We start from the raw sequence: 19393 nt of genomic DNA, 5'->3' as shown, positions 1-19393 counted from the left end.
AGGGAGCTGCTCACCTAAACCGGGTAAGGCGCCTCCGGCTCCTCTTGCCGCGGGCCGGACCCAGACGGTCCCAGAAGGATCCCGGACCGAGCCCCCAGCTGTCAGGAAAATCCACAAACGCCAGAGGTTTATGTCCAAAGAGGAAACAGAGGAGTCCTTCAACCTTCTTCGAATAAGGGGAGAGAGCCCACTGGGCCCACGCCGCGGGGTTTTCTCTCTCCAGGTTTCACAGGGCACAGCCTCCTTCTATGCTGCACTCCCGGCCGCGTGCTGCCCTCTTCCTTGCCCCACGGGCTGGGGTACAGGGAAGGTACAGCCTTCCCGCACCGCCCACCCCATATATCCCCCTGGAACCTACTGTTTTACCCCAAAGCGCCGAAGTTCAGGCTTGTGCAGACCCCTGTCTGTCTCAGGAGCCAAGCTGTGCGGGCTCTGCCACAAACCTGCTGCCCAGGGTCAGTCGAGACATTAAACCCCATTGCAAAGACGTTAACACCATACCTTCACCCATCACATTCTTTGTAAAGACATCAGCTTTCCTCTCAGGCGCTTGTGGATTTTCCTGACAGTAGGGACACCTTTCCCATACGCCAGGTTACTCAGAGCTCCATCCAACCTGGCCTTGAACATTTCCAGGGATGGGGCACCCACAACTTCCCTGGGCAGCCTGCTCCAGTACCTCACCCCCCTCAGAGTGAAGAATTTTTTTCCTAATATCTAATCTAAGCCTACTCTCTTTCAGTTTGAAGCCATTCCCCCTGGTCCTGTTACTACACGTGAACAATCCCCCTCCATCTTTCTTGCAGGTTCCCTTCAGGCACTGGAAGGACAAGAAGGGAACCCTGTGTCCGCTTGGCCCTGTTCTGCCTGTCTGAGGTTCAGAGCTTTTCCTCGAGGCCAGGCCCTGCAATCCCAACGCGTTTCCAAGGCGTTCCCCTCCGACCCCCCGCGCTCCCCTCAGGCTCCCGCGCGGCGCCTGCGCGCGCCTGCGCACAGCCCGCGGGCGCGCGGCGGGCGCGACCCCGCCATGGCGGCCTGGACGTGCTGCCGGGTGGCCGCCGTGTCCTGCCTGGTGCTCTGCGTCTCCCTCCTCCTGCCGCGCACCTTCCTGCCCCGGGCCGGCGGCAGGCAGGAGCCCGGCGCCGCGCCGCCCGAGGGTAAGAGGCCGCTCCTCGCCACCGCCCCCCCTTGTCCCTCCCCGGCCCGGCACGGCGCGGTCCCGCTCGGGCAGCGTCTCGGGGTGAGGCCGGGCGGGCGGGCTGTGGGGGCTCCGTGAGGGGCCGGGGCCGCACGCAGGGAGCTCCGCCGCCTGGTATGGAAACATAGCCTAGTTCCCCCTTCCCGCGTCACTCCCCCGCGCTCCTCCCTTAAGCGACGTGTGGAGTGGCGGAGGATCCATCCGTGGTTACCGCTGTGATCTACTTTCTTTTTTTTTTAAATAGTTTAAAATCTTCCAATGTTCATTCTATTTATGTGTGGGGTATTAAAGCTTCCGAAAAGTGACATGCTCATTCCGCTTATTTTGTTTGTTCTGTTTTTCTTGGCAACACATCCCTTCATTATTTTGTTATTTTCTGTACGGAATGCTTTTGTTGTTGCATATGAAATAAAAATTCATTTGAATCGCCTTCATTGTTCCGTTTCCTACGCCAGCGTTTTAAACTTTTGTTTTCATGCACCCGATTCTCATAATGTTGTGGGCACGTGATGGCTCATTTTAGGCTCATGTCCTGTCCGTGCAGCCTCCCAGCTGTGTCCTTCCTGCCTGCCCTCCCACTCTGCATGTCCTCTCTTAAGGAATGGGTTCATACAAGCATCTCCCATCCTTTTTATGCCCATTGCCTTTTACTGTAGGGCTTTTTTTCCCCCAAGGCACTTCACAAAAGTAGCTGGTATCATAACCCCAAGTCTTGGTAGAGAAGGAGTTTTGCCCAGGGCTGCCTGCACGCTAGAGGTGAGGCTGGTGGAAGCACAGAGAGCTTACAGGTTCTTCTGGATGTTGTCCCACAGGAACTCGTGTTCAGTGACTGTGTTTTGTGCATCCCTCCAACAGCCTGCTTCTCCCATGTCTGCACACTTCAGTGACATGGATTTCATTTAGTATTTCATTTCAGGGTTTTCTGAGGACGTTCAGGCTGAAGTCACTGCTAAAACGATGTTACGTTGAAGCCAAATATAGGATTTCCATGCCACAACAGCACTTTCATGGTTACCATGTGTATTTTTGGTCTTTAAGAACTTGAAAATACCTTGGTCAGCACTGTAGATCTACAGGTTTATAGTTCCATTGCAGAATGTCCTCACACTGAAAACCTGAAATGGAGCTGAGTTTTTGGCAGCACATCAAGAGTAGTTCTGTGAGGGTGCCGTGCAGGGCCCCTTAAAGGCCCAGCAGCCATCCAGGATGGGAACAGATGTCGTGGGAGGTGGTACCTGGCTCCCCATTAGCTCTGCCCCTGCTCAGCTCCCAGCTGATCGCACAGTGGTACAGGATGATGGAATTTCACACACTTTTCCCACAGCAGTGCAGGCCTTGGCAGTTGTCAGTTAGTGTTGTGGTGCTCCTCTCTTTGGCTGCAGGTTGATCTGACAGAGAAACTAGCTTGAAAAAACCCAGCAACAAATTTGTGTCCCGATTATTTTCAGTGCCGTCTGGCTAATGAATGATGCTTGTACCTGTTGTAGCACAGCTGGCCTTGAGCAGTGCTGTGATAGGGTGTCTAATCACAGCTGCAGTTAAATGCTTAAAATAGGGAGCATTTCACTTTCCATGCTCAGTATTATAAATACTTTCTATCATTCTTGCAGAGATCACAGGACAGCACAGATCAGTGTGTGGCTGGTGCAGCACGAGCACCCAGCGCTGCTTCCCTGTTGGACTGCAGCACCTGTCTTTGGCTGAGGATGTAACAACTCTCCTCAGCTGATCAGTTCCAGATGAGAGTTTATAGTCCGTATTTTTAGCTTGATAGCAAGGATTTCATTACACCTGCTCTGTAGACCAAAATTTATTTCACCTGAAGTTATTTATATATGAGCTGCTCAATTCATATCTCTGTCATAGTCATCCTCTTCGGTGCACTGATTACTGCAGTTACCTGACAGGAGTTTCAGGGGCTTGAGGTAATCATGTCATTCTTGAAGTTAATAAAGTGCTTATTGTAGTCTTGGGGGCAAAATGTCTCTGAATAAAACATGCTTGAAGTTTAGTACCATTTGTTAGAACTCAATGTTACCAGAAGGCTTTTTATCGAAACAGGCTTTAAGCATGGAAATGGCACTTTCTCTAATAAAGCCATTTTCAGATGTCTCTTTTAGGGAAATGGTGACCACAGAACTATAGAAGTTAATATTATCTTCCAGGCAGGAATGCTGTTCTTTTTCACAGTAATAATTTCAAGTATATGACAAAGCTTACTTAACGAACTTACTGTGTTTGTATCACATTCCTTGCTGACTTCATAGACAGGCATTAAAAGGTTTATCTTTTGTTAAAGAGGAACAAAAAGGGGACCTACTTGCCGTTTAAAAGGTACATTTTAAGTCTAGTGTTCATAAATACATGCCACGCATTTTGTAAAGCTACTCTCTAAGCTGGCAGTTTCAGAAAAACCTTACAGCTCCATGGCAGTAGCAAGCTCTGCATTCTTGTGAACAATCAAGTTTCATCAGCTTTACAAAAAAAAATATATGGCACTTCAGGTAACCCCTCTGCTCAGCTTCAATTTGTGCAATGCACACATCAGTTGCCTGCTGGTGTCTTGAAGAAAATGAAGATTTTTCCTCCAGACCCTTCACCATGCTCGTGGCCCTCCTTTGGGCACTCTCTAATAGCATAATGTCTTTCTTATATTGTGGTGCATAAAACTGAGCTGGTAGTGTTAGAAAAGGGATAAGTGCTCGGGCTTTCTGTGGGCAGACGTGTTGGAGAAATTAGGGGGTGGAGAATAGCAGTAAAATATAGTGTATATGGTAAATTACATAGTGGCTTGAAAGAGAATTTGGTTAAATGTCAAGAAAACAGTTTCTGTACAGATTATTCTAAGCTGTTACACCAAACATGCAAGAAAACCCGGAAGGATATTTTGTCTAGACAACATAAAGTTGCACCATCATGGAGTCACTGTGTCTTGCTGTGTGTTGCTGCTTGCAGCTTCAGAACTTACAGGTAACTCGTCTAATTGGACAGAGAGAGGGAGGAAATAAATAGTTTATGAAAATGCACTGCTGAGAGGGGCTAAAGATTGATTCAAGTGTCCTGAAGTGAAGGCAGCAGTATGAGTGAGTCTTTATTGGCTTCCACCAGAGGGGGAGGTCCTGCAGAGCCTACTTAGCAAAAGCTTTCCTTAGAGGACACATCTCCTTTAAATAGCAAGTCCAGCACAGCAGGGGAGAAAAATATGCAAAATTTCTGAGTTTTGGATCTCACAAAAGTGAATTTCACTTCTGATTCCTATGATTATCTGAAAAAGTGGTGGTTTTATCAGGAAAATGTAAATAGCACCTAAACATCCAAAAATGTGGGAGTCAGAGTAGTTTAAAGGTAGGCTGGAGGACTGGAATTTACATTTCTGAGGCAGTAAGATAGTTCTGTATCCCACTGTCACATGTTTGTCTGTTCTTGGGGCTTTCTGTTTGGTTTATTATGCGTGCAGAGTAAGGGCCCTTCTGTGCTCATCAAGTGTCACTTGATTTTCTTGATGGAGAGTGTGTTATTGTCTCCATTTGAAAGTGGTTTGTTTCATCCTTGGAAATGTGGAATCTTGTTCGAGTCGAGTCACGGTGGCACCCAAATCGTTACGTTTTCCATTTATGTACTGTGCATTTAAGAGCTTTGTGTGTATGTTGCTTTCAAGCTGCCTGTGCCCTCCATTTCCTGTGTAATTTGCATGGGTTCTTCACAATAAAAAACTATGGAAGATAGTATTTGTTTATTAAGGAAATAATTATAGAAGTGTAATATCAACAGGGTAGGTTTAGAAATAGGAGCCCTGAAATTCGCCTTTAAAATTATTTTGGTAATGAAGTGTCTAGTGTCTGTCCCCTTGGCCTGATTATATTTAATTGAATTGAATATTTTAAAGCACAATCGAGGCCTTGTGGATAATTTAGAAAACTATTCACCTTAAATGCAGTTTCACCTTTGTCAATTATTTGCTGCTCTCTTAATATCTCTTTTTTTTTCTTCAATAAATCATATTTGCATAAGATGTTTTACGAATGTTTACCTACCCTGCTGCTTCATCCCCACCTCAGTGATACTGCTCTCTGCACGACATCACACTCGTTTCCACAGTGACCTACTGCTACAGGGCATTGCTGCTAGAGCAGAGGGACTTTCTTGTAAATAAGATGCTTGCTTTCCATCACAGACTTTGAATAATTCACTAAAATTTAAGTGCATGATAACAGCTTCCTCGAAGTTAAGCTAATCTGGGAGTGGGTTTGGTCAGTGGTGCCGTACCCTGGCTGTTAACACTAAAGAACTCACGGAATGTGTGCCATCATCTGCTAAGAAAAATGTGTTTTTAATAGTGGAACTTCATGAATTATTGATAGCACATCCTAATAAGTGTTTACTGCAGTTTTCTGTGCTCAGGAATTTAGCTGCCTATGATGGTGTTTCCTAGCAAGACCAAATGTTAATTCCGTGGTTCTCCTGTGTCTCATAAAAGTATTTGCAGCTGTGTACTCGCAGAAGTAAAGTTAGTTCTTTTCAGTGCTGCTTCAAACCTGCTTTTCTTTTTCTTTCTGCAAGCACAGGCAGCAGCATGTGTACCAGGGAGGGGGAGTTTTCCAGCTGGGATCAGGGAGTGAGCTGCAGGCCAGCCTGGCAGCCACTGGCTCTGGTGCTTCCATCAGCGCCTCTTGCCACCAGATTCCCTGGCAGAGTAACTGAGTAATTCAGCTCAGCAGCAGTCGGTGGAAGGGAGTGCAGGTGCATGTCCAAGCTGGATATGGAGATGGAAAGCAGGATGTCAACTACACAAAGGAGTAAAATAGTGAATTTCACAGCAAAATTGTTGAATCGATGGCAGCAAGAAAATGGAATCGTGCATGAGCTTACATTTATTGAGGTTCTTGCACCTTTCAGTTGCATGAAATCATCTGCAGCACTGTTTCAGGCTCTCTGCAGTCTTTCTCTAGCATCTGTACATCCATTTATGCTTGCTCTCCTTTCTTGTGTTAAATTAGCTCTGCCTAGAAAGGTTAGAAACCTCTAATTTTTTTTCCCTATAATATGCCAAAGATAATATGTCCTGGGCTATATTCAATCTCCTTTCTTACATTACTTTACCTTAGACATTTTAAGGAGAACAGCTTGAGGTAACACCACTTTTCTTAATCTTTCATTACTGGCTTGGTAAAATCAGATAAAATACTATTTCTTATGGCAATAGCCAAAAGTCTCTGCTGGGCAAACACTGCAGTCGTGTGTCAGTGTGTTAAGTGGATAATGATTTAGACATAAATACATTTACACATTAATATGCCTTTGGGCAATATTGAAAGATCAGGCTCACAGTGGAAAAATGATATGTTTTAGGGGGGCTTTGAGGAGAGAAACAAGCAGGAATTTGGCATTTCATCCTGCTGGAGATGCTGATCCATCAGCTATTTGGACAAGAATATGCCTGTTAAAGTCCATGTTTTGTTAATTGCCCTGCCAGCTCTTCCTCTGCTTAAAATCAAGAGATTTTAATTGTGTGATTCTACTCTTAATGGTGTAGGAATAAAATTGCTAGGAGTAAATGGCTTTAAGTAAAACCTGACTCTCAGCACTGCACATCACAAGAGACTGAGGACTGAGTTTACAGATTTAGTCCAACAAGTTACTTATTCAGCAGTGGTGGTGAATTTACAAGCAGAGAAAAGAGGTCACTTGCACCTGCTGCAGGTTTATGCTGCGTGTAAAAGGGTGGAAAGTACCTGGAGGGAAATGATCATTGTGGGTTTTTTTTTTTTTCAGGGAAGCTTGGTCGCTTTCCTCCGAGGATGCATTCCCATGCCATTCCCGACAGCCGAGCTGTTCCTCATTTTCCAAGGTCTCACCTTACTGAAGCAGTTGCCAAAGCCAAGGCAGGTGGAGGTGGTAGTGGAAGCACTGGTGGAACTGGGAGAGGTCTTGTGGGACAGATTATCCCTATATATGGATTTGGCATCTTCTTATATATCCTGTACATTTTATTTAAGGTAAGACCAACATAAAGTGAAAAGTCACTTTGGGAAAAAAAAATGATGCTCTCATTTCAGTACCTTGTTCCATTTCAGCTCTGCTCAAAAAAATGCTTATGCTGGACCTTTGCCTGGTGGTCAAAAGATTGGCATATCCTGTGAGTTTTGCTGTTGCAAAGACTGTAGCTAAGAATGCAGAGAAGGATTTCTCTGATCCTGCATTGGCCTCTGACCTCTTACAGTTTTTTAAAGGATTTTTTTTTCCCTGGGAAAATGTGCATATCTAGAGCAATGTTAGATTAATTTTGGACATAAGCATGGTATTCTTTTCCCTGTTTTAAGTGGCTACATATTATATGTGCTGTATATGTCACATGTTGTCATTTGTTCCAAGAGTCTTACAGGAGTTTTCAGCTGGCAAAATCTCCCGGCATCTGTCATGGTTTTGCAGCTGGGTGTGCTTTTCTGGGGCTGCCTTCTGGCATGCTTCAGTTTTCTGTATTTTTTTCCATTGCCTCTGGGGCTTACCTATTACTGTTGTTGTAACTCATAGAAGGGCCATGTTTTCTTCCTCATCAGCTGGCTTCCAAGGGAAGAACCACTCCTGCAGAGCGGAAATGCCCTACTGCTACACCTGGGAACATGAAGAGGAAAATCAGTGAGTGTGACTCTGAGTTGTATCTGTGCACCTGTTGACACTGTAAGGGGCCAACAGGGTTCTTCAAGTTCTGGGTGCACTGTAAAAAAACTGATGTTCTCTCCCCCAAAAAAACCCCAAAAAACCCGCATGATCTTCTGTGTTGGAATAAGCAAGAGTTAAAAAGACTACTCCTGTCACTTTCTCATCTCATTCAGCCAGTGAGGCTGCGATAGCAGCCTGATCCCAAGCCCCTCTGGAAGGAATGGCTATTCATGAGGTTTGCTGAATTAACTGCACGGATTTGCTGAAAAGCTGTGTCGCTGATGATTAAAAATGGATAATAGGATGTCCAGCTGTAATTATTCTATAATCCCTAATAGTCTAGTAAGAGCATAGAAAGATACCATAAAAGCTAGTTTCAGTTTTTTGAATTGGTGAATTCTTAGCCATCATCAGGCGCTTCCCTAATTTGTCCTTTTCTTTGTTCTGCAATGCACAGTTCTCATGCATGCAATAAAGAGAGCAAATAATATTCTGAAATGTTAATTTGATTTTACCTAAACATTGGTGAGATAGATTCAAGTATTTATAGGCACTTATTAGATAAATTAATAAGCTTATTACTGAGGATTGGAAGAGTAGTTACCATTACAGCATTTAAATGTGTTGTGTTTAGCTGGCTAAACTGTAATAGGAAAGAAAAGTACTTAGGGCTTTATAGAAAGCGGTAGCAGGAAGGTAATTCTCTTAACATAGCTGCAATTATCTTGACATTAATGCATATATTAGGAATACCTAATGTACTTAGTGCTGTAGATTGTGTCTCCAGTGCATTTGTACTGCATTGTGCCTGGCAATTTTGGGCAATATATTAGCAATGGTAATTGTATTTTTTTCTCTGATGCTTGGTAAGAGAAAGTAACTTTGCAGTAAGTTAATTTTGCCATCATTATATCCCAAGGAACTAACGGTGAAAATTATTGTGCCTTTTTCTAGAGCTCCTAATTTATATTCCTAAAGCATTCATGGCAAGCTGTAGCAGAGCAGGGCACTGGTCACTGCATTAGGAACCTGGAGATTGAGTCACCACTTACATAGTGACCTGGAGGAAGTAACTTCCTTTCTCTTTGCCAGTTTCCCTTCCTCTTCCTTTAAAGTCTCAGACATGCAAAATAATGACATCAGTGTTGCATTAAGTAATGACGAGCTGTGGAGAATAGAGATCTTTCTAAAAACAGGATGTTTGTGGATGGATTTCTCCATTCCTACTGCGGTGAAGTTCCATTGTGCCTTTGTGCTGCTCAAATGGGTGTGCCTGAAGCAGCTGAATATTTCATTCACCCAGGCTGGTTTCATTTTGTCCTGCAGTGGGGAGCAATGGAGTCTCAGCTGCAGGATTTTGAGCACGAGCTACAGAAGCCCAACAAGGAGTTCAAGCATTTTTTTTTGGCGTCCGTGCTGCTGCATCTTGACTGTCAATGCTTTCAAAAAGCCAGTTTGGGTGTTCCTGCATTGTGTCTGCTATTGTACTGTGGCCACAATAGTCTGGCCACATTTTCAAAGAAAGGTGCAAGCACAGCTTTGCTCCCCAGGCGGACACCATGGGCTCACTGTTAATCATCCCAGCGAGCCTGGCACACCTGGGCAGGGCTGGATTCAAGCCATCAAGCCCATGAACTTCATTCTCTTTGAGAAAGAAGTGGCTTCTCAAACCTTGGACTCATTGGAAAATGTTCAAATGACCTTTTGTTTCTGCTTCCAATGTCTTAAGAGGGAAATTCCATGTGAACTAATTCTGCAGGAGACAGGAAAAAACCAACCAAACAAACAAACACACAAAAACCCCCATGGTATTTTCTTTTCTTAAACTGTAATCTCCAGGGCATTTCCAGTGGCCCACTCACTCTGCTTATTGGGAGATAGCTTGGGAACATTTGAAAGAAGGTTCTTTCTGTGTGTCCTATCACCATTGCTAATATTCTTCACCTTCTTAGGCCAGGAAAAGTAGGTAGAACTCCCTCAGCTGAATGTTTCAGTTTCCTCACAGCCAGTTTGGTTTGGTACAGCATTTGCTACCTGTGATAATGGGACAGGGATACATTTTCAAAGCTCCTACTGAGAGATCTTGGGATTTTTTTTTTGTTTGTTTGTTTTACAGCTGACTATGAACTCACTCAGCTCCAGGAAAGACTGAGAGAGACAGAAGAAGCTATGGAAAAATTAATCAACAGAGTAGGACCTATGTATGACAGGTGTGTTTCAAATTACAGCATTTTAAGAAGAGATTCTACTCTGATTAGAAATTAACCTTTCTTGCATTCTCTGTATTAAAATAGCATTTTTGTTGCTACTTCAAATTACAGAAGTTTGATTTTACACATCACAATTCTTGTTCTGCAGTTTTTCTCTTTTCAGCATCTATATATAAAATAAATAATTTTTTCCAACTTCATTTTCCTTGAGCAGAAAAGCAACTATCCCTATTTCCCCCCTTTGTACAGAGTGTTATTTGGAAGAAAATGACAGGTATGTGTAAACAGAAGATAAACCATCTACATTTAAAGTACATAAAACAACCTGTTTTATGCGACCAAAGTAATATCTTGAATCATTCTTTTCCAGTTCTATGGAATATTTTCCTAAATTGAAATTCTGTTATAATCTATGTCAATTCCTGTTAGAATAACCATAAAATATTTCTTTAAGGCAGAATTGCATGATAATCTGATTACATAACTTAGTTCCACCCTGTGAGCAGTAAATTCATGCATTTGCTTCTAAGTATAAAAGACAAAGGGTTGCAAAATTGGCATTCAAAATTTTATTATGTTTATGAATGTTTCCTACAAATCTGGTATCACCAGTCTACGTTTCAAAGAAGCACTGGGAACACGTCTGTGTTTTGCATAAGGAGTAAAAAGAACAGATCAATAGGACACTGCACAACTGCAGTGTTTGAAAACTGAAATACCATAAATATGAAGGTGAGGTTTGCAAAAAACAAGAGCTGCTGTGGTTGTAAATCATGTTAACTTTGTCTGGATCAGCCAAGTCCTGTTTCAACCCACCCTGTAGGAATTCTGTGCTGAACGTGCACATTTTGTTCATTTATGCCTCAAAGCACTTCTCTTTGAGTGTAGTTTTGCCCACTTTGTGCTGTGCCCTGTATTGTCTCGGGCAGACGAGGTGCCCAGCTTGCCCATGTTCAGCCAGGTTCCAGGGCGAGAGCCCTAAACTGCCCTGGTTTTGTTAATGGAACAGAAAGATCCTGCTTTGACTACTGCTCATCTCTGATCTGGAGAGCTGACACAATGCCCTACACGTACCTCTAAGCTGACAGAAATAGGCTTATGAGCTGCCTAGATATTGTGCTGACTCTCAGGATGGGATTTTTTTTTTACGGAGAAAATCGGTTTAGGGTCTCATCCAGTATTTGTTCCACTCTGTGTTATTGGCCCAAAGCCTCTATTTAGTAGAACTTCCCTTCTTTGTTCAACCAGACTATTTATATAGATGGGTCTAAAGGTCTCAGGGGAAATGAGAGTCTGAATCCAATGAAGAATTTTGTATGTTGCCTCTTTAAAGAAGAAGGGAAAAGCACCTCTTGATAGAGCAAATAGCTGTTTTCAAACACTTTGAAGCTTTCTTAATCTACTCATTAATTTCACTAATACTGGATAAATCTATTAAAATAAAACCTGTGGTTAGGAAGTGTAGTTAGACCAGAGTACTGAGCTAGGCTTATTCAATCTGGATATTGATAGATTCAAATAAAAAGGAAGGAGTAAGAGAGTAAAAATGACCTGAGCTTCATTTATTGATACGCAGTTAAACAGAAACCCTTACACAGAAAAGTCAGAGACAGAAATCACTGGTATCAAGTCTAAAATGATGCTGGAAGACCCCAGGTGAGACCATGGCCCCTTACACCAGGTATGGCAAAGCAACAGCCAGCTGGACAAGTGGAGCTTTAGTGACCAAAGGTCATATTCTGCACTGTCACAAAACCTGATGTGGCACCATAACACACAGTGCTTGTCAGAGTGCTGAGGGCTGGGCTCGTGCCTCAGTGTCCTCTCACTGTACCTCAGGAGCATTCTCCCAGCTGAACTGCTCCCGATTTCATCCTGGATTTCTCCTGCAGCAGATTCTTAGAATCCAAAGACATTCTAGTCTTGGAAATTTTCTTCAAAAAAATTGCTTTTGAAATCTGGATGAATTTGAAAGGATTGTTTATTCTCAGAGAATGCTATACCACAGAAAGCAGTCCTGTTTCAAAGGAATAATACAACTGTGCTGTGTGATTTTATTCTGCTTTCTTTTGTAGCAAGCATACATGTTGTTTTCTTGCTATGACTTATCCTGCTCCATTTCTTTGCCTTTCAAATTCATTTGAGTGAAGTGAGGCTGGAAGACCTCTCAATACTATGAGCTGGTTTTCTCAGATGGGATAGCCACTGTTACCCAGCCCTGTGTTATAGAAAGTAGCCGCCAGAAACTTGGATTTGCTTTTTGTTTTAAAGGAGGCTTGAAGACCAACCTCCAAACCAGCTGAGGAGACCTCCTTCCAAACTAGCACACCAGCTGGAATTGCTACACCTTTAAGTAGACAAACACCCTTCCAGAAATGCAAAACTATCAAAAAGTACAAGTACAGATACTTCTAATAAGGCCTAGCATGTTGTAGGAAGAGGCAAGGTAAAGAAAGCAACAGGGAGAAAGAACTGCCTGGCCAGGTCCTCAAAAACGTAACCAAAATTTTCTATTCCTGGTATTTAGGTAAGAGGTAGAAATAATGCAGCTCACTTACCTGTTTTTAAAGTCCTGTTTACCACGCTGTCAACTGGAAAAACTTTCCTTTTTATCATAAGCTGAGCAAAGGTGATACGGAAGAGTGAGAGGCTCCATAAGGTGCCAGTTTTTGGGATGTAGCTGCATATTAATAGTAATTATTTTAAGATCATGAAACTAAAAAAATACCAGTTAACATGTCTGAGGTGCCATTTTAGATTATTTTCCCTGCAGTCATGATGGCTCTTTAGAAAATGTTCTAATCTCAGGGTAAGAATAAGAAACCTTTACTTTACCTGTTAGTGAGCACTTTGGGACTCTACAAAGTGTAAGTATGGCCATTATGAAAAGTAATAGTTGTGTTGGAGCTACAAATACAGAGAGCAAAAATAATGACCTTTTCTTACGCTGTAAACCTTCTGCATCTGTTATCCTCTTAGTATTCCTAAGCACATGATATCCTGGTAAATCTCCCTCGTGCAGGCAGCCAGATTTCTTATACACTGCCAGCATCCTACAGTAAGTCATCCCAGAGGCCTTAAATGAAGTCACAATAAAACATGGCCTTTAGTTTCTCCCTCTCTGCACGGAAATTTGCCTTTTAAGGGAGGTATTTGGGGGAGGGCTCTGAAATGCAGAGGCCTTGTGTTGCAATAAGACCGTAGTGTTTTCTAATGAGGGTATCCCACATATTAGGCATTTTCCTGTATGAAATGCCACAGTGATGCAGCTGATTGATTGATCCTGTTATCTGAGCTGGCTTATCTGCCCAATGTGCTAAAGAGATAGGCCTCTCTGTCTTCATCCAAGTGATATATATTCAAATTGGGTACAGTTTTGTCTGTAAAAGGAGGATTAGTTTGGCAATGCTGTCACAGCTTTGGTCAAAGGCTGATGAAACCATTCCTTTTTGTGGGCCTCTTAATTCACATCTCAGATTCCACATCTGCATAAGCCAGGCTTTTGGGAAGATGCTGCCTCACACATTCAGTTGTTTGTGGAAGAGATTGCCACCACAACTTGGGGGCACTCAGTGCAACCTACATGTAGTGTTGAGATATCAACTTTTCAAACTGTGGGGCAAAGTGCTCCTTGGTGGAAATGCAGAGAAGTGATGTTTTGCCTTGTGATCTCAGTGAAACAGTTTAATCTGGGTAGGTGCTAATGAAACCAGCTCCTGAGCTAAGTTCAGTTACACACACACACCTGTGTTTGCAGCTGTGCACAAAATCCAGCCCAGGATCAGCACTTCCACCACCATCACACCAACCAGCAGTAGGAAGCTAATCTTGGCTTTAACCCAGGGTGACTTTGCTGCCCTTGGTGGAGTAGCCATCGTGTCACCATCGTTCCCATATAGGCAGAGTGGCACCAGAGTACCTATCTCTTGGAGTGCTGCTCCAGTCCCAGAAGTTGGTAAGAGGAAAACCTGAAGATGGACATGGCAAGCTTATTAGAATTCAGATGACTAGAATGAGGTTCACATAGATACTGACCACCTGGAGCCAAAATGTTTCTTCATCCCTACGATTCACTGAGCAGCCTACTCAGTGAATCTGCTCTTGAAGATTATCTATCTGCTTTCCAGACCAGAGACCACCAGAGACCATCTGTCTGACCTCACATACCACCTACAGTTCAGCATTCTGTGCATGCCAGGGCCACCCTTTCCAAGTAACCGGGGGCAACAGATCCTACCTGAAACCCAGATGCAAAAGGGCGCCGGAGGAGTGGCTTGAACTGGCATTACTGCTCAAGAACAACTTAAACCTCAAGATACCATGATTCTAAACTCAGGGTGAAACAAGCACCATTGGTCAGAACCATTTTCACCCCTGGTGGCCAACAGTGTCTTTCTTATTCTGACTTACTGAGTTAGCAGACAGCAGAGCACCCCCCTCCAAACACTACTGTTTTGTCCCTAAGATTTTTAGGAGTCTTTTTTCTTTTCAGAGAAAATAACATGTAATGACAACACGATCTTATCTATTGGAAGCATTTTTGTTACAGCAACAATTGTATTACCTAAGCAGTAATAATTACTAGATTCAGCAGTGTAGAACCAGTCAAGAGTTTGCTTGGAATCTGATAAAAATCTCAGTCCTCTCCCTGTAATTCTAAAGGGCAAGTTACAGTTAAATGTAACACCTTCTTTGCATTTTTAAATCTTCCTTCCTATTTTTCCCTGCCATCTCCCCACCAGGCTGCATTGTTGACTGTCTGTAATGACAGGATGATCTGTCCAACTTGCAGATTTAGTGGTCATAATGAGGGATCGTCAGAGTCTTGAGGCTAATGACTGTGAGAAATTTTGATCAGCCCCACAAGCTAGACATGTAGCACAGATTCAGAATTTCATTTCCTTATAATACTTCACACCAGGCACTGCACTCTAATTCTTACCTAACACACTTTTATAGGCAAGAAATTTCTGTAGTGCTATTTGTACCATAACTCTTTCGTGTGTGTCACTTTCATCTTGCTCTCACATTGGCTTTACCTGCCTTCCTTTAGCTATTTAAATTCGCAGGCTTTTTGGATGAAGGGATAAATTATACCCAGGTGAAGTGCAGAGCACAAGCAGATGTTGGGGATGGGTCACACTCCTCAATAGGTTTCTCCGGACTGTGCTGCTGGCACAGACCAAACAGTTGGGTTGAAACTTTTTTCATAGCTTGTAGTAACAGTGGACTAAATTCTGGTGTCTAATATTTTCTAGCAGGACCCAAAATGTTACAACAGACCAGGAAAAAATGTTACTTCAGCAACTCAGAGAAATTACTAGAGTTATGAAAGAAGGAAAACTCATCGATGACATCTCTCCTGAGAAGGAAGCTGAGGAAGCTCCTTACATGGCAGATTGGGAAGGTAAGTGAGAGCCTTTGTTATTACCCTTACAAGAGAAATTGATTAAGGATTCCTCACAGTCCCAGATCCTTTGAAAGCATTGGTTAACTTTATCCTTCCTTTCCAGAAGCCAGTGTTCAAAACTTTGCAAGAGGTTGCTTGGCTTTTTTTTTTCCCCCCAACCATAATAGAAAAAAGTAGATTTTGAGGTATCTGGCATTTCTTTTAGTGTAAACACTGCACTATCTGCTGCCCAAAGTGCCATATGAATATTCACATATGCTCCATGTGCTGCTGGGGCTTGGCAGCTCTAGGTTTGTATCTGTCCCTGTCTTTGCTGGGCTGGATTTCTTGACAATCATAAAACCCCTGGCAATCAGAATCAGTATGCTTTAGATAAGTTACAGTTTTCACTTTTGATTAGCCATTCTTGGTTTGCTCCAGTGTTGTAAAAGTCAACTCTGGGAAGTCTGTCTTATAAAAATTTTCTATTTTAATGTCCTTTCCATTCTGTGGTGTTTACCTGCTACATAAATGTGCTTTCAAGATATCTTGAGCTGCTCGCTGTCATAATTTTAAATGCAGACTTAATTTCTTGCTTTTTAAAAAGCTTTCAAAAATGATCCAAAATATAAAGCATAAACAGTGGCCTTGAGCTCTGTTCATAAAGTCAAGTTTATGATGTTATTTCTAAAATGAAATGCACAAAGTCAGTGATGTATCTGACTTCAACTGTCTAAGTAATGCTCTTTATAGCAAGTGTTCAAACCATGCATCAGTCAATCTGTAGGCAAAAAAAAACGCCAAAGGATTCATTTAAAGATCTAAGACACACCATTTTTACCTGTTAGCCCCCACAGCTTCCAGGAAAGCTCAGCTTTCACTCCTGAAAGTCAGGGTTGATATCCTGGCTCCCTAAAAATAAGTGAATTTTTTTCATCATCTCCCAAGAAGACATGCTTTGCACATTCTTGCCATGGATTCAATACCGTGATGTGCACATGGCAGTAAAGAGCTGACACGTGCACTGGCAGTAGAAAAACCAACTGTCCTGGCCAACTTTGCATCCCCCACTGAAGTCAGGACTATTAAATGCTGGTAATACTCCAAGCTGCATATCCCTTTATTCCTAAGGTTATCCAGAAGAGACCTATCCTGTCTACGACAATTCTGATTGCTTCAAGCGCAAGCAGGACACAATCCTTGTAGATTACCCTGACCTGAGCCAGCCCTCTCCAGAAGAGCTGGCAGAAAGAATGGAGGGCATGGAAGACGAGGAGTATCCTTATGATGAAACCCTGCTAAGTGATCTCACCATGGGAATGGGTGGTCAGGATTTAATGCAGACAAAGGATGAGGTAACTCTCATCAGTGAGGAGAAGAGTGACCTTCCTTGCAGCCAGAGCGCCGGGGAGTGCTGCCGTTGCTGCGATGATGATCCTGCTGTCGTAGCAGAGAATGCTGGATTCCACTCGGAGAGCTGCAGTGAAGTAGAAGAGACAAGCCAAGAGGACCTGTCTGTGGAGTCAGAAAATGAAAATGCAGCACTGGAAAAGCAAAAAGTCAGTGAGTCAGAGGAGACAGGCACACTGAGAAAGCGCAACACCAAAGTACTGGATTGATAGGGACAACAGTGGATGCTATCCAGCTGGTAAAGGTAGAGGTCATAAACTGTCATCCATGTGGTTTTTGTTCCCAGTGAAGACTTCTCTGTGTTCATCTCCTTGTACCTATTGCATTCTCGTGGTACCAGTCACATCATCTGCCTGAACTGGAAGCCCGTGCCCTCTTTCATGCACTCATCATGGGTTACCATGATGTTGCCAACAGTGCTTTGTCCTTGATTTTTGAAACCTTTTATTTTGGAGCAGATATTTGTGACTCATTCCTTTTCCATTCTGAAGGAGCTGTCCTTGGTTTTGCCCTTTGTCAGCCCAGAGTTAGCCAAATGTCTCTTCTGACTTTTTCAAAAACATCTGCGTGCTATCAGTTAGGAGAGTTAATCAAATCCTTATATATGCATGAGTTTACTGGGATGCTGAAGGACAAAATATGCCTTCTTTCTCTTAGCTGAATGTTAACTGGTCGGCAGAGCAGGTCATAGTCACACACGTGACTCTCTCAACTCTGTCATTGCTCTCTACACTTGAGAAACTGCTGTCACTACAATCCACAAAGCTCCTATGCTACCCCACAGCCCCTTTCCCAGCTATTCCGTGTTGTTGGAGTGGTAGTCTAATCCATGTTGTGTTACTTGTGTGAGCAAGACTAAAGCTCTGTGAGTTGTGCTTTAACTTTGCCTTAGCTGTGGTGAAATTCCCAGATGACTGCAGGAAGTGGACCACAACATGTGAGAGCACTAAAAATATCCCTAGAGACTAAAACCAAAAAACTGGTGTTAAGGTTTGTCTGTAAAGGAGAGAACAGCGTGAGGGGGATGCTCAGACTGAAGGTAGCAGGTAGGCTTTTCCTTCTTCCTGGAAACCTGCAGGCTTTTTATGCTCCTGGAATGTTGTTGGCACCGTCTTGTTGAGGCAACCCCAGGTATGGGATGAGGAGGGTGCTGGAGCCAAGGGCTCCTGAGAGGAGGTGGTCGGCGGTCCCTGTGCCCAAGGGACAGCCTTCCTTGTACAAGCAGCATGGCAGGCAGGATGGGCCCCAGGAAAGGGGCCCTCAGCCCCCATGACCCTCCTCCTTGTCCTGTATCTGGGCATTTCTCAGGCCACAGGCCCACATAACCCCATGTATTGGGCCACACTCCATGGCCCAGCCACACTGGCTGTTTGTGATGTCACCAGTCCCTGAGAGCCCCAGCACTACAGAAGCAGGGCCCTCTGCAGCTGCTCCCCTCCCCACCCAGCTCCGAGGCCCTTGATGAACGTCTGGAAGGAAGAACAGCCGGAGCAGCGAGGCGGGTGGCAGCCCACCTTTGTAAGGGACGGCAGCTGGGCCCCTTCCAGTGATGGCCGAAGAGGAAGGCGTGTGCCAGGAGGAGGCTGAGGAGACAGTGGAAGAGGAGGAACACAACCACCCCTCTGCCATGAGTGGCACCACCTTCAGTTCCCTGGTCATGGCCATGCAGAGCTTGGCTCTGTGCCCACCAGGGAACGCTGTGCAGCCCAGGGACATCAGCCTGCCAGGGAGCAGCCGGAGCAGTGAGCTGGCTGGCCGCCCACCCTTGCCTGGGACAGCACAGAGACGCATCCGGCAGTGGCCAAACAGGGAGTCGCTTTCCCTGGGCCTGAGAAATGGCAATCGACAGTGCAGGAGGAGGAGGAGGAGGAGGAGGGGGAGGAGGAGGAGGAGGAGGGGGAGGACGAGAAGGAGGAGGAGGAGCATCAGCCCTTGCACCATGAGAGCCATTGCCAACATGGAAGGGACAACATCCCGCGCTTGCCTCCAGGAATTCTGGCAGCTCAAAATCCGCGCCTGCACGACTGAAAAATAAGCAACAAGACAAAGATGAAAACGCCGTCATCCTCCTTATTTGGTACTTTGGCGACAGCATCTGTGCTCCCGTGACCCCTTAAGTAGGAGCATGTTTTAGAAACTTTAGAAACTTTCCTTTTTAGAAGCTTTCATGCCCACATCCTGCTTTGCTGGTGCCACCTTACATGCTGGGGTTTTTTAGGCTGTAACATCAACAATTTGAGACTAGGTTTTTTAAACAGTAAAATGATCATAATGAAGGCATGGAGCCCTAGGAATTTCTTCTTTGCAAATGTGCTAGGTAATATTAATGGAGTCCCAGCCTCCACATGGGGCCTGTCCTGCTGGCTCACCTGCTCCATCTCCCAGCATCAACAATTGTTTTGCTGATTGCCATGCATGATACGAGCCCTTCCTTCCTATCTCCTACCCCCACCCTTCCTGGATCTCCTCTGCTCTGAGCCAGAGGGAAAGGACATGAACTGACTTGGCTTCCACCAGGCTGCTGTT

At 44.2% G+C, this 19393-nt stretch overlaps 1 protein-coding gene across 2 annotated transcripts; it reads left to right on the top strand.

The window, feature by feature from the left end:
• Nucleotides 1-1002: 1002 nt before the first annotated feature.
• Nucleotides 1003-19188, top strand: RIC3 (RIC3 acetylcholine receptor chaperone). Of its 2 annotated transcripts, none has more exons than XM_032113085.1 (6): nucleotides 1003-1157; nucleotides 6971-7194; nucleotides 7756-7834; nucleotides 9975-10068; nucleotides 15330-15475; nucleotides 16589-19188. In XM_032113085.1, the coding sequence occupies exons 1-6, from the start codon at nucleotides 1028-1030 to the stop codon at nucleotides 17074-17076; spliced, it is 1161 nt and encodes a 386-aa protein (XP_031968976.1). In that variant the 5' UTR covers nucleotides 1003-1027; the 3' UTR covers nucleotides 17077-19188. The 2 variants fall into 2 exon arrangements, with proteins under 2 accessions (XP_031968976.1, XP_031968975.1); XM_032113084.1 differs by having other exon boundaries at nucleotides 15327-15475.
• Nucleotides 19189-19393: the final 205 nt, after the last annotated feature.

This window comes from Corvus moneduloides, chromosome 6 (genome assembly GCF_009650955.1).
Source record: "Corvus moneduloides isolate bCorMon1 chromosome 6, bCorMon1.pri, whole genome shotgun sequence".
NCBI lineage: Eukaryota > Metazoa > Chordata > Aves > Passeriformes > Corvidae > Corvus > Corvus moneduloides.
Note: the sequence above shows the minus strand (reverse complement) of the source record. Positions and strands in the feature narration are given on the sequence as shown.